The sequence below is a fragment of the Emydura macquarii genome, unplaced genomic scaffold, assembly GCF_026122565.2.
Source record: "Emydura macquarii macquarii isolate MOO-44397 ecotype Brisbane River unplaced genomic scaffold, CSIRO-AGI_Emac_v2 contig_2531, whole genome shotgun sequence".
NCBI lineage: Eukaryota > Metazoa > Chordata > Testudines > Chelidae > Emydura > Emydura macquarii.
Window position 1 is genome coordinate 5,714,903 of NW_027132668.1, and position 18,929 is coordinate 5,733,831.

At 39.8% G+C, this 18,929-nt stretch overlaps 1 protein-coding gene across 1 annotated transcript in view; it reads right to left on the reverse strand.

Annotated features, from left to right (window-relative positions):
• EDAR (ectodysplasin A receptor) overlaps window positions 1–14,016 on the reverse strand; it is a 36,271-nt gene extending 22,255 nt beyond the window's left edge. The window contains exons 1-4 of the mRNA XM_067563537.1: window positions 13,966–14,016; window positions 13,277–13,399; window positions 11,735–11,916; window positions 5,846–5,931 (exon numbers count right to left, since the gene is read on the reverse strand). Coding sequence (XP_067419638.1) covers window positions 5,846–5,931; window positions 11,735–11,916; window positions 13,277–13,399; window positions 13,966–14,016 — 442 coding nt within the window. The remainder of the gene's footprint in view (window positions 1–5,845; window positions 5,932–11,734; window positions 11,917–13,276; window positions 13,400–13,965) is intronic.
• Between the last annotated feature and the right edge of the window lie 4,913 nt (window positions 14,017–18,929).

An 18,929-nucleotide genomic window follows, 5' to 3' on the forward strand; every position in this document is an offset into this window, starting at 1 on the left:
CTTCATTTGCATGTGTTGTATTTTGATTTTGGATTTTATAATTTTTGTATTTATTGTGTAGCACCTAGAATTGACAGGTATGTGTTCTGTGAATTAAACTCTGTATCTGAGGTCTAACATCTTTTTCTATGCAACATAAAGCGGATAAAAAGAGCTGAAATTATACTATAATGGCTACAAAAGTATGAAAAGGAGAATTAATCCAAAAAGGCATTAATCTCCTAGTCTTGCTATGAGACCTTGGAATCCCGTCTACATGAATGACATGAAGTTGGGGTTCTGCTGGTTTTGAAGCAGGCTTGCAAGACTGAAATGGGGCAAAGCTGTGGCAACCCTATAGTATTTTCTACAAGTTAGTGCCACTTATGTGAAAAAACAATGGCATCATGGCTTCTGAATGAGTTGTGAGGCTAGGAGCTGGAGTTCCACAGGCAGCATGGAGGGGTAGGCCCTCTCAGAGGATGACACAAGCTCTACACAGTTGGACCAAAGTTTTCCCATAGATCCTCAGGCTCCAAGTGACTGAGAATGCATTCTTTGTTGGCCCTCAAATCCCTCCCTCTGAGGTCTGGTCTACAATAAGAAACAAGGTTGAGGTTAGCTGACCCTGACTTAACCTCAAACTCTTGTCTTAATGGAGACCGGTGGTTCTCAACCTTTCCAGACTACTCTTCCCCTATCAGGAGTCTGATTTGTCTTGTGGACCCCCACTTTCACTTCACTTAAAAACTACTTGCTTACAAAATCAGACATAAAATACAAAAGTGTCACAGCACAGCGTTACTGAAAAATTGCTCACTTTCTCATTTTACCACATAATTATGAAATAAATTGATTGGAATATAAACTTTGTACTTCTATTGTACAACTATAAAAATTTATATAAAATATATAGTATTACTAGTACTATAAGTAGTTTTTCTGGTTAAGTGTTTTAAGCATTTCAATTAAAGATCCTGAATTCTGGGCCTTCAGAACATGGATATAAAAGTGAGCTTCTGATTGGAACATGACATAAAAAGCCTTCAGTCTTCTAGTAAATTATTTTGTACAAGATTAAAAATCCCATCTGTTTAGTTGTTTTGAAGTTCTGAGAATGCAGCAACAACAACAAAAGGGGTGTTTCCAGATGGTAGTCTCACTCTGGTAATTAAAATTTACTTTAGTATCTTGCTTAAAACATTAAAATAAGACCATTAGTTCATGTGTGTTGAAAACCTAGATAGGTTGATTAATACCACTGCTTTTCAGCTACTTGAGTGGGGGTCAAAGATTAGAAGGAATGATTTTTTGACAGATCTGCCATCATGGTTATGACAAAAAATATGGATATTTTTATAACAATGCACTTGATTATGCTGTGAGTATTGCAAGTAGATGTATTCATTTAGCTTTCCCTGGGATATTCTTTTTTTATGTGTATCTCAATTGCTTTGGGGTTCGAGTGTTCTTTCACAAAGGTCTTGCAGCCTCTGGTTTGGTTTATTAGCTGTAACATATAGCTGGGAAGAAAGTATTACTTATATCTATAGCTACAGTCCATTGGCCAATATTTTACAAACTGTAGTCCATATGAGAAGCATGATTTAGTAAGTGTCCTCAGCCCCATTTCCATGTTATCTGTTTTCATTTCATACAGGCCACTAACCTGTCTGTATTTTACCAACTCTCCTTTACACCTTTCTTATGTTTTGCCAGGTGTTCATTCACCTGGATATATCAAAAGACATTCAACTAATCTGAAGGCAGCAGCCACCGTAGGCCTTCTGTCGTCTTCATAGAATTTGCAATGTTCTTACTTGAAGGTCTGTATGTATTTGAAGCAAAAATTTGTCCCTCATTGAAATCTGATCCGGGAGAGCGAAACTGTGATCACTTCCAGCACTTTCATGACCTGCCATCCAGAGCTAATGCTCATTATGGGAGTTTTGCACTCCTTGTTCACCTCAGCCCACCTTCCTAGTGGGTTGTACTGCTTGCTAATCTCTCACAAGTAGGAATAAGCAGAGACCACTTGAAGAAGAAAGAGAAGTTACTTTTCAGTAAATGTTCTAAGAGAGTGTCACCTCTGCATATTCACTCTCCACACTCATATTCCCCACGTCTTTGGAGGCTAAAAGAATTCTGATGTTAGAGAAGGAACTGAAGACTGTTAGGGACATTTCCTCTTTTGTATCCTCAGAATCCTCCATGAGGTTTGGGGGCGAGAGGAATGAGTGGCCCTAACATTCACTGCTGTCAAGAAGATTCTACAAATCAATGCCAGAAGTCGCTAATCCCACAAGTGTGAATATGCAGAGGGGACTCTCTGGAAGAACACCACCGGCAAGTAACCTCTTTATTACATTAATGATTTATTATTTTAGGTGGGGGAAAAATAGATAAAAGGGGCCACCAAACTGCTGAAAATTAAATTTCTAAAAAGTCAAAAATTGTTTTGGCCTTTTCTCCCCTTCTCCTTTTTTCACCGCTTAATTCTTCTACTTTCTCCAGCACTTTCACTTTTCTACAGGTCAGCAAGTCTTTTATCCACTTATATATGTGTTTAAAAACTGAATCCGGAGGGAAGTGCTGGAATTCTCCCATTCTCTGACATATGACAACTATTCTGAGAACACAAACCCTTCTGGAAGGAAAAGATGAGATGATTGAGGGGACAAGGGGAAATAAGTAAAAAGGTTTTAAAACATTCTGGCAGTTTCACAGACCCATTTTCTGTAGGGTTTTTACAGCCTCTTGTTCTTTTCTTCATGTAAACCATAGCCTTTTTTGGTGTCATAGAATCATGAAAATGTAGGGCTGGAGGGACCTTGAGAAGTCATCAAGTCCAGGCCCCTGTAGTAGGGTGGGACCAATTAAACCTAGACCACCCCTGACAGGTGTTTGTCCAACATGTTCTTAGAAACCTCCAGTGATGGGGATTCCACAACCTCTCTTGGAAGCCTATTCCAGAATTTAACTGCTTAAATTTAACTTCTTGCCCCAGTGACTGTGAGCCCTTCAAAAGATCCCACAGGAAAGGGATTTTCCGTTTTAATTGCAAGTTATTTTTTCTTTCTTTCTTTATTATTTATTAATTTATAAAGCACCAATATCACACCAATATCCAGAGTTCTGTATATAATGAAACGAATACGCTGGTCTTAATGCCTAGAAGATCAGCTGCAAGCAAACTGGATTTAAAAACAGCTTCAGAAAAGAAAATGTTTGTTAAATACTTTACAATGTGTAATTAAATGATTGGTTTTACTGGAATATATTGAAGTGCTGATGTTACTTTGATTTAGATTGCTATTTTCTCCTACGGTCCATTTGATTTCTTAGTAGATTAAACGCACTTGGCTAACCTGCTCCCAAAGATAATGTATATTCTACCTATTGTGAGACAGCAGGGTCAGAGGGCAGCAGGAGGGTGATGGAAGGGAAATAGATAAACCCAAGAATGATCAAAGCCTTGTTCCCTGTAGACTGAGCAGGGGTTACTACAGGTTAATTAGGAGCACCTGATGCCAGTTAAGGCCCAGTTAGAGACCTGATAAAAACCCCTGCTCCAGCCAGACAAGGAAAGAGTGAGGAGAGCTGGCAGTAGTGTGGGAGGAGTGCTGCCGTTGACCAGAGAAACGCCACGAGAAAGGTACAAGAGACCAGAAAGGGGGAAGTAGCCCAGGGGAACGAAGTACAGTCACAAGCACTGTCAGCAACGCATAGCTGCTATTCAGAGGGCCCCTGGCTCCCTTCTCCCTCCCCTGCTCCCCAGGCAGTACCGGAGGGGCTAAGGCCCAGAAACAGGCAACAGGCGGTGCCCTGGCTCACCACACGAGAGAAAAATATGGGACCCACCAGAGTGGAGCTGGCAATATGCCACACCATTTATTGGTGCCTTTGGCAAATCCAGAATGAATGTGATTAGCAAGTCATGTATACATACTTTTCTCAAAGAATTAAACGTGCTTATATTGCACCTAACAAATAGCCTTTTTGAATTAAGCAATAGCCCCTAAACTCCTCTAGTGGTTCCTTGCCAGATGTTCCATATCTTACATGTTTGGAAAGATTCAGGCCCCATTTTACAAAACTCTTAAGCATTGGCTCAAGCCCATCACAATTCAGGGTGTCATGGCTACTAGATAAGCTGGATCCCTGCCATTGTTTATGTAGAGATAGGACAAATGTGAGCAGAAGATGGCAGTGAGGCTGCAGTGACTGGTGGTGGTAAGAGGAAATGGCAGGGCCTTATAGTCACAGGTATACAGTTTATCACCATAATCCCACTTCTTGTAACAAAGATCAAAAAGTATTTTAAACCTGTAACTTGTTTTGTTTGCTGTGTATCAGTGATCATCTGCTAGTCAGATAATTGCCACATGTCTCCATGACGGCTCAGATGGCTGTGTGACAATCCCAGCCCTTATATCCTACGGATCAGGTATCACTGTGTTTGTGCATTTGATGGACTTTTTAAAAAATAGGAGGAGGCATAAGCAGGCTCATTCTTATCTGCTTGTAGAGAAAAAGGGTCCCTGCTTTCTCCCCCTTGGCTGCTGGCTGGGGTTGGGCTCTCCTCTGTTTATTTGTCCCTCTCCTGCTACCCACCTCCTCTTTCCTGGATTATCTCAGGGAAGTCCCAGTCCACTCACTCTCATCCATAGATAATTTCTAATTGCACCACCTCCTTCTTCATCCCCTACAGGAAGAGGAGATTAGGCTCCCAGATGCTTTATCTGCATTGGGGTGTTCCCAGTGACCATGTCTCTCTCCTTCCCACAGGGAAGGGATGAATCAACCACTGGCCCAGTTCAACATGATAATTAGCAAGTGCCACTAGAAAACAGTAGCTCTCTTTTTGCAATTAACAAATAAAAGTTCAGCAGCTTCTTAAACAAGTTCATATTCTGCTGTCAGCCCTCCCACAATGTGACTGAAGAAGAGCCTGAAAAGGCAGGATGCTCTTTTACCTGGATCCAGAGGAAGATGTCCCATATTTTGATTGTCTCACAGAGAATGTAATGTGAGGCTGTGTGCTTAGAAGACAGTCGCTGCTTTGTACCAAACTAATGAGATGATTCTACATGTACTAGTTAGGGACAACTTTGTTTCCAGTTTTAACCTTACTAACCTAAAGAGTAGTTATTTTTGCCCTGAATGTGTAAATTTTGGAACAAAAGACAAGTAATCTTGGCTTCCATCCTCCCCTAGTTTCCTCCCACTGCTAGCAGGACTCCATCCTTGCTTCTGTTCTCACCAGTTCTGCTCTAAGACCTTTTCTTCCTTCCTAGAACTTCAAAAGAGTTCCATCCTCACCCACTTTTCTTTAGCCACCAGCCTTGCTCTGCCTGCTGAAACATATAGCTGGCTGTATGTCCATTTTTTCTCTGACCTCAATCTTTGCTGCAGGCCACCTCTCCCTGCTTCTTCCCATCTTAATGGAAGGGCAGGGACTCAGTATAGCAGAGGAATGGCTAACTGGAATTTGCATGTAATTAGAATTCCAGTATTGCTTATCTCCCAGTACAGCATCCTCAGAGAAACCTAGAAACTGGCTAGTCATTAAGATATTGAACACCTAGAGAGTAGCCAGTTAAATAAGGGTAATTGATCAGATATGAGTATTTTTGGAGATGGAAAACATCACGAGAGAACAATCGCAGGACTAATTAGGATTTCCCCGAATTAATCGCTTAGTTTGCAGTGTGATCTTGCTGGAGACAGATACAGCTTTCCTGTGGGGCTGACTCTTAGTTTTTGACTGGCATATGTAGCAGCAAAATGCTGTGCTGTATATGAAGCTTCCAGCAGAACCCAAGTCAAAACTGAATGAAATACATAAAAACTAAAAAACACTTACATTCCTTGGTATTCGGAGGTGCCAACAAGCATGAGTAGCAAACCATGCCATAGATGTTCCTTGGTCTGTTTTCCAACATGTAGTAACTGCAATAAAGAGCAAGACCAGGCAAAACAAAACAATATGAGTGCATGCTTCACAGTTAAGTATGGTTGAGCAGTAAGCAGTTACTCTAAGATAAAATCACTTTTTAAAACTTTTATAATCGTTTTGATGACAAACATTATCATTTCTTTCTGCCTGATTTGAGACAACCTTTCTCGTCTGCCCTTCGCCCATAAAGGCAACTAATCCACCATTAACCATACATGACATGAAGCAGTAACAGTGCCTAAAACAACATTATTCTGCCTCCTGAGTTCCTGCTGCAGTTTACAGCATGCCCTGAAATGAGACTTTCTAAACAAGGACAGTATTTCTTTTCCAGCAGTAATTTTCCAGACAAGACCACCAATGGATTTATTTAGATTATTCTTATGCTGTGTATACAGAAGACTATCTCCTTAACTAAGGAGGAAAAAGCCCAAATTGAGCAGGCCACCAATCATGACTAGAAAAACCATCCCAATTTCAGAGAAAGCCAAACTAGAGTTTATAGTATTTCAAACAGCTCCTTTCTTGGCATAGTTTATATTTAGATTTAACATGAACCTTATGGTCTCTATTAGGTCCCTTTTGGCAAAGAAAAGATTTTCATGTTTTAAACTTCCATTTTGCTCTTAAAGTATGTGTCGGAAGGTGGTAAGTAGGCAGTATGTATGTAAGAATCCCATTCATAGGTGAGCTGATGAGTAAAACAGTCTTAACATTTTAATTAATAAATGACATTCCCATGCTTTACGTACCTAATTTTAATACATGGGTCTAGTAACTATTACTGAACATAATGCATATTTATAACTAAATAATTAAAGGATTTATTCTGTTCTTTTCACTACGGTATCTCAGCATCCAATATAATATATACTTGACCTTGCAAAACTTCTGAATTCTGCTCTTATCTGTTCAAGTATGCACATGTGACTTTTTTCTGAAAACATTCCCATTCAGAAATTATCGCTGAAACTATTAATCAAAATTCTTAAATAGCCTGTTATATTTTTGTTTTGTTCTTTACAGTTCAAGAAATAACAGGTGCCTCTTATCTTACCTTGTAATTTTATCTACATTAGTTCAACATACAAAGCCACATGAATGACAGCAGCTGTACATTAATATTTTAGCCTTATAATAACGGAAAAAAGGCACAAGAGGCAGTCCCCCATACACGGGCAAGCATCCGCAGATTTGCACTGGGGAAACCCATAGTACACATGATATAAGTTTAGCACTGGCTGCTGTTGAATATGTTCTCCATCACTTCTGGAAGCATAGGGGACCTCCACATATATAAGCCACCAGTTACTACCATTTGGGTGGTGCACCTTCCACAAGTGTTGTTTTGGCTCTTAGAGCCATAATACATTCCTAATTGTATATACATAAAAAGAATTACTCGTCTCCTTAATCATTTTGCGGCCTGCCATCTAATATGTGAAATAAGTGATAAAAGCACTGTTCTACGGAGAACTACTGGTGACTGCATGGATCACAAACCTCTAAGATCGGGTGTGAGCACACCGTTCAATTACATAACTATCAAGAAAAGTTAATCAAGCCCCCGACCAAAGGTAAAGACTCACAGCTAGATCAAGAAAGCCAAGCAGCAGCCTGCAAGTCTGTTGGGACCCTGGAGAAGCCTAGAGAGAAGTCTAGGTCAGGGAAGCTGGCTGAATAGAGCTTGGGCCTGTAAGATAAAGCACTGCTCCTGTTGGTTTTGGTCCCTCCTGCATTTGGAGAAGCAGGAATTTGTATATTTCTTGTAAATAAACAAGATGGTATCAAAGAAAATATATCAATTCCTACTCCCAAATGTAACATCCTCAGGGCCTCAAACTCTGACTAGTCACATGTGGGTCAAAAAAAGATAACAATGCAATAAACTGAGTATCTCGAGGTGCCTAAGGGTATGTCTACACTACAATAAAACACCCATGGTTGGCCTGTGTCAGCTGACTTGATCTCATGGGGCTCCAGCTGAGGGGGCTATAAAATTGCAGTGTAGCAATTCAGGCTCAGGCTGGAGCCTGGGCTCTGGGAACCCACAGAGTCCCGAATGTCTACACTGCAATTTTATAGCCCCACAGCTGGAACCCCACAAGCCCAAGTCATCTGACATGGACCAGCTATGGATGTTTTATTGCAGTGTAGACATACCCTTAGAGATAGCTAAGAGAGTGCATAAGCTAGTGGACACTGGGTTTTTTAGCAGTTTTGAAAAAGAGACACTCATTCCTCTCTTTTTATACTTCTTGTACCCAGTCTACCTCCCCATCTTTACCTCAGTAGTATTCTTTGGTGGATTGTCAGTGCCACATAATGATGCACTGTGGTGCACATAATGAATAAGCAGGGAATTACTGCCAAACCATAAGTAAGAATGGCAGGCCAAAGATACTTCTAGCTCCATAAGTTAAATATGGAATAGTCTAGATCAAGCGTCTAATAGCCACAATGGTTTAGAAAAGATAAATAGCCCTACATTCAGCTTATCAAATCAAGCTGAAGAAATATTTCTTGGGTTTTCACCATGACACAGCATGACAGATTTACTTTTGTTCTCAAAAAAGGAATCGGAGAAGGTGCTAAATGGCAAGCAAGTGTTCATCTGTGTTTGAAGAAAGCTCTCCAGTTGCAAGCCTTAATAATCCATTTCTATGAACTTTAAATAGCAGAATAATTTTTTTTGTGTTACCTTACTATGCACCAAGTATTTGGGCAATGTGGGAAAGTATTTACTAATCAAATTATAGCACTAATTGTGGAAAAGGAGAGCATGGGTCAAGAGCATGAGAACTGTCATGGATTTTGATGCTCTAACTCTTCTTCTATAATACTGATACTTTCCACTTCTCTAGTACCTTCCTACCTAGGATTTCAAAGTATTTCACAAGTATCGATGATTTCAGTCTCACAACACCCCTAGGAAGTAGATAAGTAGTAGTATTCCCATTTTACGCATAGGAAAACTTGGGCACAAAGAGCTTATGAATGACCTAAGGGGTCATACTGATGGCATGATATAACCCTGGGTCAAGATCACAGAATTTGGTAGTTATATGTATTGCATTTCTTAACTGCCTTTCTACTCTGAAAATTGAAGCCCTGCCCCTTGGGGATTACTCCCTGTGTAAAGTAGCCTTTGCCTGGCAGGTAACTGCCCATATGCCATCCCACCTCACTATCCCCATTTAGAAGCTAGGTGTGAGAAAGTATGGCGAGAGTTTGTGTGCTCCATATAGTCGGGTCTGGCAGAGCAGCCCTGAGTTATAACAGCTTTCCAGAGCTACTTAGGAGCAGTCTGTGTGGCTTCTCTGAGCTTCTCTCAGTAATGGGACCCAAGTCTGTAAAAATAGCACAGTGGGCGTCTGTGTTTATTTTACCTCAGTAATTTCATATCTGATCTCCTCAGTTTACAAGTAAGAATATATTTTTCTAACTGTCAGCCCTCCAAAATCACCCTGGGATCTGAAAGTCAAATAAGTCTCTTCTCTCTCATGCATCAGCCGCTTAGCAATAGAATCCTGTAATCCAAATTCTCTTTTCTCTCACACCTGTGCAAACACAGTATCTTCTGATCATGTCCCAAGTGACAGCTGTGCAGCCTTATTGTTTACAGATTGAACCCCAGTTGTACCTGTGCAACTCCATTAGTCTTCCATGAGATTGTGCAGGTGTGACTGAGGATATTATTCAACCTTCAGAGTCTTCAATACTGTTGGTGATGTATGAAGAGAAAGTCAAGTGGGATTCCTTTCAAACCACAGGGTGAGTTTGTTAGCCTGGCAGCTAAGTCAGTGGTTCTCAACCTTTTCAGACTACTTACTCCTGAAAGGGATACTGATTTGTCTTGTGTAATCCAGTTTACCTCACTTAAAAACTACTTGCTTACAAAATCAGATATAAAAATACAAAAGTGTCACAGAATGCTTGCGGAAAAATTGCTTACTTTCTCATTTTGTCTGTATGAAATTTTATTCTGTGTTGACTTCTCTAGTGCTTTTCATGTACCTTGTTGTAAAACAAGGCAAATAGTTAGATGAGTTGATGTATCCCCTGGAAGGCCTCTGTGTACCCCAAGGGGTACATGTACCCCTGGTTGAGAACCACTAAGCTAGACAAACACTTCTTTTTACCTGTAAACTGAGAAAATATCATATAGAATCACTGATGCAATAAACTCAGGGTCTAGCTGATTGCCACGTGTGGGGTTGAGAGAGAATTTTCTCCCAGGTCAGATTGCAGGGAAACCTTGGTTTTTTTTTATCTTCCTCTGCCACATGGGGCACAGGTCTCTTGCTGGGAATAACAGGGAATATCTCTCTTAAATCAACTGCTGCCGTTGCAGGGGCCCTGAGCAGTGGTGCACCTTAGTCCTGCCTATTTTCTGTCTATTGCACACAATCGTGTAGTCTCCTATGGGCTACACTGTAATGCTGTAATACTTTGGTTTAATTTTGTTGGTTGAGTTTAGTGTGTGAGTGATGTATGGTTTGTTGGTGGTCTGTGATTTACAGGAGGTCAGTCAGACTAGATGATTTGGTAGCTCTGCTGGCCTTAGACTCCATGACTCTAAGGAATCAGTGATCTTTTTAAAGATTCAACTGCGTTTTAAGTAGTCTGAGCTATATTGTACCTCCAGTCCCTGCACACAGCTTCCAATAATGTCAGTGGGAGTTGTACATGTAGCCCAAAGGTAAAAATGTGAATACAAGTAAAATAGTGAAGTTTGTTGCATGATATTTAGTTAAATAAAGCCAACTAAAATAAAGTTTTTAAAAATTGCATGCCTATGTATGCAGATATTAAAAGATAATATATCTAAGAGTACACCTCTAATATACTTAATTTGGTGATTTCTCTATCGCTTTTATTTCCCTCCCCCCTTCAGAATTATGCTATCTGCTCTCAGTAGAGCTCAAAATGGTAGTAAAAAGGTGGTCCTAACACATGGCATGTATTGGATCTTCACTTCAAACCAATAAGACCATGTTTAGGAACTTCTTGTTTTTATCCCTTCTACCGTGCCTTCCCATCATTTACGACTGATACCAGCCATGGGATATTATTATTTTTAATCTCGAGAGGGTGTTAGTAAGCAATAAGGAATATGACGTTAGTAGCCCTTGAGGGTACATCTACAATGCAAAAAACAAAAGAAAAAAACCCACCTCCCCAAATCCCTGCAGCAGCGGGTCTCAGAGCCTGAGTCAACTCGTGCTATGGGGATAAAAATAGCGTGTAGACGTTAACACTTGGGCTGGAGACCTGGAATGGGGGTGGTTTTCAGAGCCTGGCCTCCAGTCCTAATAGGAATGTCTCGCTGATATTTTTAGCTCTGTGGTGCGAGCCCAAGTCAGTTGACCCAGGCTCTGAGACTTGCTGCCTCAGATTTTGTTTTGCAATGTAGCCATATCTTGGACAGCTGTACTACAGAACTACTAAATACTGTATAGTGTCAAACTTGACAGCTGGTCTTTTTCCGAGGAGAGTCATTTTCTGTTTTTTAAGGGGAAAAATATCATCTCTTTTTTCCCACTCTTTCCCTCAGAAACATTCCTCCAATTTATTGCATTTTAATGGGATTAAAGGCACATTCCTATTTTCTACTACTACAACTACTCAAAAACTTTCAAATACTGGCATCTATTATTTTTGCCAATACCATAAATTATGACTAATTGATATTGTATTTATAATCAAGTGAGGAAAACAGAGGTGTCAATGTGGAAAAGACATCTGGGACATTTTGAAGAACATGTCTGTAAAGATTCATGATTAAATCCTTACCCAGAGAGACAAGGCCCACATTCTGCATCATTCTCTGTATCACCAGGTGTCATGACAGTGGCTCGAAAAAATCCCTCACAATCTTTGTGACGCCTGCATATCTGGTAACCTCCTTTAGAAAACTTTTCAGATGGACAAGGAACGCAGCCATAGTCTTCATCTTTGGTGCCATATCCGCAAGTCTATAACAACAGAAAGACACTGAATAATAGAACTGCATTTGGTGCTACCTTCTAGGAAGAGAGAACATTGTAGTCTGGCCCCATGGTTTTGTATTGCTATGGAATACGAGTGCCAAGTTTGTGGTTCAGTCTCTTGGTGTCTGTACTGATAAGGCTGAAGAATGATGAGGAGCTGGCATGTTGTGATTTTAGGAAGAGAAAGGGGAGAGAAAGTTCTGTTTTTTTCTCAAAAGGGAGCCCTTTAGCTATTTATATTATATTCCTGACAAACTCAGAAATGAGTTGCATCCATTCCGCAACTGGAAAGATGGTGACTACACATTAGGACATTGAAGATTAGAAATTTAAAGCAGGAAAATGTGGGGGAAGCTTTATGGTTCCAGCAGGAATATTAGGACCTCTTAACAGGTGGGGAAGGAAGAGGCTGTGGAGTGCTTCCCATATGGCAATGTTTTCATGATACTCTGTAACCCCTTAACTCTGATTTCCCAGATGAGCATTCAGTTTAGATTAAATAAAGCAGTGCTGATGTTCTGGACTAATACCAACTGGTAATTACAAACACATTTATTCAGGATTAGCAACTTTGCAAAACCCTTACAACTGGAAGGTTAGCCTATTAAAACCAAATAAGCTTTCAGTAATTTATTTTTTAATATGCAAATTATCTGCTATAAATTAAATGGTTATTTGGAAAATGTAATTTAAAATGTTGCAGAGGCTTCCAAGTTTCTTTAATGCCAAACTATTTTATCAGGAAAGCAAAATTAAATTCTCTGTGTAGGGGGTCAGCAAGCCCTTGAAGCGATTCATCATACAAGATCTCCGATGTTAACATCAGGTTTTAAATTGCTGATTAGCTGATGTACGGGAACCAAGATGAGATTACTGACAAAATTGTGTGTGATAGTTTCTTAAAAGTAATATTTTAAAGCAGTTCTTATATAAAACCATTTGTGGGCTGTGGTTTACAGAAGTATAAAAGAGTCAGACCCCAATCCAGCAAAGCATTTGAACACATCATAGCTACAGGCTTCAAATTAAGCATGTGCTCATATGCTGGCTGTATTGGGTCTGAGTGTCTTTCCTTTCTCTCACTAATACAAATATAATAAAATCTTGTTACAAATCATGTCTATCTTTAAACGTGAATAATACTTTTTAAAGAACTGACACTCCTTTGCATTTGTACAGCATCTTTTATCTAAGGATCTCAAGTGCACTGCAGTCAGCTGAGCATCATAAATTTGGTAGGATCAGTAGTAGATATCTGAGATCCATAACCACTTTTGTCGGCCATTTTTTCATATTTCAGCCTCGGGTGTGACATTTCATAATAAGGCTGACACTCGGAACTTACCATATAAGGCTCTTCTCCGGGCTTGCACTGGGGACAGTCATGGCACGTTCCAGTGGTCTGGTTATAGTACTCATTTTCACCACAGTTAGAATACTCAGCATTAGCAGAGTACACCAGAGACACCTGTCAACAAAGGTTAAACATTTAAAATATTTAATTTCGTCAACCAGTTTGCCCATTATAGACATGTTATCCTTGTCAAACAGCTAAGGTTTGGAAGGCTGATGGATTGACTTTACGTGAAAAACATCCTTAATAGCACTGCCTGGAAGTGGAGATGGAATGAATTAGGGGTGTTTTAAAATATGACTTCCAGGAAAATGGGTGGTGCCCTAAAACTCCCGGCTTGAATTCAGTTTACTAGGATGTAGGCACTGAGGCACGGTTCAATAAAGTATTGAAATACATGCTTAAAGGCATCCCTATTCGGCAAAGCATTTAAGCACATGTTCAGGCCCTGTTGAAGTCAGTGGGACTAAAGCACAGGACTAAAGCTAAGCACATGCTTCATGCTTTGCTGAACAGGAATAGGCTGCTAAATTGAAGCTTAAGACAGGAACCTGGCATTTCATTTGTTGTGGAAGTGCTATGTTAATTTGCTGAAGTTAAGAAGAAACCAACAAATCGCCCACACAATAATGACAGCTATCTTTGCAACTTGGTTATACCTTAGGCATTTAAATACCTACCACCAGAATAGGGAACACGTGAGTCCATTTACATTCAGCCAGAGGAGCCATATTTTCTTGATACTTTATCTGAAAAGATATGATCAGCCATTATTATATGAGCATTAATAAATATTCTTCATGTGTTTCTGCATGGGTTTGTCTTCTGTCCTCTTCCCCACTGCTCCCCCTTTCTGCGCTTCAAAGTAAATCCTTCATAATTTGGGAGTTGGTTTTGAGAGCTGTTGTGAAGATGAGCAGTCCGAGACTGCTGTCAAAGTATGAATTGGACATTTTATAATTAAAACAAAGGTTATGTGGGAGCAAAGATATATAAAGCTCAAAAGAAAGAGACACACATCTATGAAAAATGCCTACAATATTACTTTAAAAGTAAAGCCCTTTCCTCACCTTGAGAGCAAACACCGTCAGTGTATAACCCATACGCTTTGTGTACTGCCCCATTAGACTTTGTTTCTCCAGAGAGGGGAAGAGAAGCAGTGGGGGGGAAGACTTGGATCTTAGCTGGGTACTCTGTGACTTTGAACACGTGCAGAGAGCAGGGCAGGGTAACTCAGTTAGAAAGATCACAAAACTTCCAGAACAGGTTGTAGAAGTTACCAGACATGTCTCGTAGCTATTCTGAGGCTATATAGGAAGTTTTCATTGTGGGCAACCCACCTGAGAGTTCATACCTTCGTTATTCTCTAAGACCTGAGCCAACCAAAGAGCAAAATGGTGGGTGGGGGGGGGGGGATTATAAATAGAATAATTACAAATAGCCCTGTGGACTAAGTTGCTGATCAACGGAGGACCAAGTGTGTCTTTTGTGAGGGCTTGTTTTTTGACAGGGTTCTGAAGTGAAAGGGCTAAGATGCTGCCATTTCTCAAGCTCTGACGGGTCCAGGTGACACACAAACACACATACATACTATGGTCATACTATAAATACTGAGAAGTCATTTCTGAAAGAAGATCAGAGGGGAATGTGTTATGATGTGTGCTCTAAAGCATAGAAAATGTTGTGCTGAAGCCTTATATTTGAATAGTAGTAACAGAAACTAAAGGGGGAAAAGTCTGTATAAGGAACAGCAGTAGATTTACTGTCTAATAGCTTGTGGTTAAATTATTCACAGTATTCCAAACATTATTATGATATTTCATACTATATACAATGTGTTTTGTGTACATTAAATGTCTGTTTTACTGAAAAAAAACCCCATATCATGCTCTGTTTTTGAAGTTGACTGGGAACTGTTAACATGTGTTTATGAAGGTTTTACAAACATTAGCCCTGGGATTTAACTCGGTGTAATCCTTTCTGAAAAGTCCCCAAAAGACTTTGAGAGTCCCCAAAAGAACTTCGGCCTGTGTTTCAGCAAACAGTTAAGCAGGAATAACAGGAGTGTATATTTGTACAGAATGTTGCCTGAGCATTCTCCTCCCCCTGTTGCAATTGCATAACGGAGTCTAATCCTACAGTCTTTACTAAAATCTATTGAAATTAAGGAGGAGGCAGATTCTGAGCATCCTTTCACCTACAATTTAACTGTCCTAAGGATTCCTCCTTCACAGGAACCAGGGACAACGCCCAGGTGGCATTGAGCTGACTTCAGTGAGTACTGCTGAGTGCTCAGTGCTTTTGATAAATGCCATAGTTTTAGGAGCCTAACTTTAGGTGTTAGGTATTATGACAGTGACTCAAAAGAATTCATTACAATCTTTGTGACAGCTGCATAGCTGGTAACTTCTTTTAGAAATATTTTCAGATGAAAAACATTAGGCTTATTTTAAAAAAAATATTGGCTATAGAATCTGAAAATGATAATTTTTAATAATCAATTCTGAATGAGAACTAATGCTATTTATTTGTTTTTTGCAATGTTTTTAAAAAAAAATACTGGGGAAGAAAGTACAAACCCTTTCTGTAGCATGATGAAAAACATATTTAGTGGTAGTGTTGCTGCACATAATGTGCTGCAGGGATTTTACAAATTAAAAATCTCAACTGGTTGAGGTGTGGTTGTAATACTTTGGTTCTAGCAGATGCTAACTACCCTTTGAGAAACTTCAGTTGGCAATTTTCTGATACTTTCAAAGGCTTTCTTAAGTTTCCAGTGAGTGTACAATTACTGCATTGTGTCATATTCTAGCACAAGACATATAATATATTAGTGCTCAATTAACTGAGATAGTCCCAAAATGTACAGTTCTAACCACTAAATGGATTAAGTAAAGATTATATCACTCTACCATCAGGCAATTAACACACTATATGTTCCTTCTAGCAACTGGGCTAGCTGAGGCAGGTAACTGGGTGGGTGGGGAAAAAGCTGAATTATAGAGTACTTCAATTTCTTCAGGAAATTACTGTTGGAAAAACAGAAACAAAAGAAAATCAGGGATAAATTGTCTTAAATCTAGAGATTGGGAGGTGGGGAAACTTCTTCTTTATTTTTTTGGAGAATTTAATCTTGTATTTATCATTATGGAAAATAGTCCTGTGATGGTGCTAGCAATCAAATATGTTTAAATTGGCCAAAAGTTCTAGCTAGCAGAGTATAGTTACTTTGGAGGCATTCCAAGAATTTAGTCTTAACCCATATTGTTATTAAACTGAATCCTAATTATAACAGAGCTTGGAAATGCTACCATATAAATATCGCAAATCCATTGTTTATTGAAAATTGGCCCTGAGACTGTACTGGGCCAAAACTTCACTGAGAAAATTTCATTGTGTAACCAGTTGTACAATAAATAAATAAATATGTTTTAGTTGCTTTCAGACTACACAGGTGTTTACCAGTCTGAGATGCTTATTTGCAGCGATTAGCTAGATTTGTCTAGTTTAAATTAAATGTTGTACCCTATTTGTCTACATTGTAGTCTGCACATGTTTGGTATTGATACACAGAAATGTTAATTTTCAAGGTATGTGTATTATAAGTATGTGTATATATGTATACACACACTCATTTCAAAATATGTATGTGACTTTAATATTGTATTAGTATTAGTATTAATTATTGTATTAGTATAGTATAGTATAGTATTGTATTGTATTAGTATAGTATTAACATAGTTGTTTAATTTAATTTCCTAGTTTAGATTGTTTTTAAAAAAAGGGTTTGGAAGAAAAAAATAATCATGAATTAAATTGCATAAATGTGCATTTCCTTGAGGAGCAGACAGGTGTATATTGAAGCATGCTCTGAAGTGTGCATTTCTTTAACTTCACCATTTATATATGTGTACTTCAAGGAGTGTGCACCAACCATAGGAACTGGTGAGGCATGAAGTCATCTGGGAGGAGACTTGGAAAATGTTTCCCACAAAGACAAATGGGACAGAAATTGGTCTCAATACCCTGAAAGGGAATTGCATTGCAACCTCACCATCCAAACAGGGAAGACAAGGCGCAGTTTTGGGGACCAGCTCTCTGATCACAGATTTCAGAATTCTTGGACTTTTGAGGTCCTGGTGCAAAACTGGCAAGTTTGAATGGAATGTGTTTGCACAATGATAATCACAACTGTAGGAAAGCAAAGGGGGAGTGGAAAACTGACCAGGAGACTAGAAGTTTAATATTTAGAAGACACAATCAGGCATAAATCATTGACTTATGAGGAGTGGCTGAGGGAACTAGGCTTGTTTAGTCTGCAGAAGAGAAGAATGGGGGGATTTGATAGCGGCCTTTAATTACCTGAAAGGGGGTTCTGGAGAGGATGGAACTAGGCTGTTTTCAGTGGTAGTAGATGACAGAACTAGGAGCAATGGTCTCAAGTTGCAGTGGGGGAGGTCTAGGTTGGATACCAAGAAAAACTTTTTCACTAATAGAGTGGAGAAGCACTGGAATGGGTTACCTAGGGAGGTGGTGGAATCTCCATCCTTAGAGGTTTTTAAGGTGTGGTTTGACACAGCCCTGGCTGGGATGGTTTAGTTGGGATTGGTCTGGCTTTGAGCAGGGGGTTGAACTAGATGATCTCCTGAGGTCCCTTCCAACCCTAACCTTCTGTGATTCTATGATTCAGTGTGCAATTTCCAAGTTGTCCATACACATACAGTGTATATTCTCCTGAGCAGCTCACCTTACAACTTAACACAATTTTCTGCTGAATTTTTTCAGTCGATAATTTTTGTACACTCCCTACTTTATTAAATCAAAACCAATTTTTTTTTCAAGCTGAGAAAAGCACACAGTCCTCATTGAGGGCTCTGTCGCTGGCAAGTGTCAAAGTTCAGTCAGTTTGGCCTGTAGCCTGGTTGAAAAAGTTGTAGTTTTGGGGAAAAAGGCTCACTCATCCCAAAGCTGGATGACAATGAGTGCACAATAATCTATTTTGGAGCAAAGGCCAAATATGGGGAAAGTTTCAGCCAAAAAAGGTGTGATAACTTTTAGAAAGTTACAAGAAAATGAAAACTATTTAGCAACCTTGGATACAAAAAATCCTCCCATGGCAGCGAGTCTCCGAGTCCAGGGCAATTGACTCGGCCTTGTGAGGCTCATGCTACAGAGCTAAAACTAGAAGTGTAGATGTTCTCACTTGGGCTGCACTCCCGACTCGGAGACCCATCTCCTTTGCCAGGTTTCAGAGCCTGCACTCAAGCCCAACTGGCAATGCCAGCACTCCGAGGCGATGCATAACTGTTGATAGTGGGAGGGGGGGGGGCGGCACCATTTAAAGGTTTTGGTGGTATTTTGAACCCTCTCCCTGCAAAAAAATAAACACAAATAAAAATATAAACCCTGGTAGAGCTCGGGGGGAGGGGGAAGGGAAGAGAAGGAGAGGCACGTGACCCCGCGTGCCCCCTCTACACGTCGCCTCTGCCAACACTGCTGTTGTTAGCCCTGTAACCCATATCCTGAGTCAGTGGACCTGGGTTCTGAGACTTGCTACTGTGAGGTTTCGTGCAATGTAAGATGTATCCCTTGACTCTGCAGCATGAACTCGTATTGCTTTAATTACTTAAACATATACTGCAGG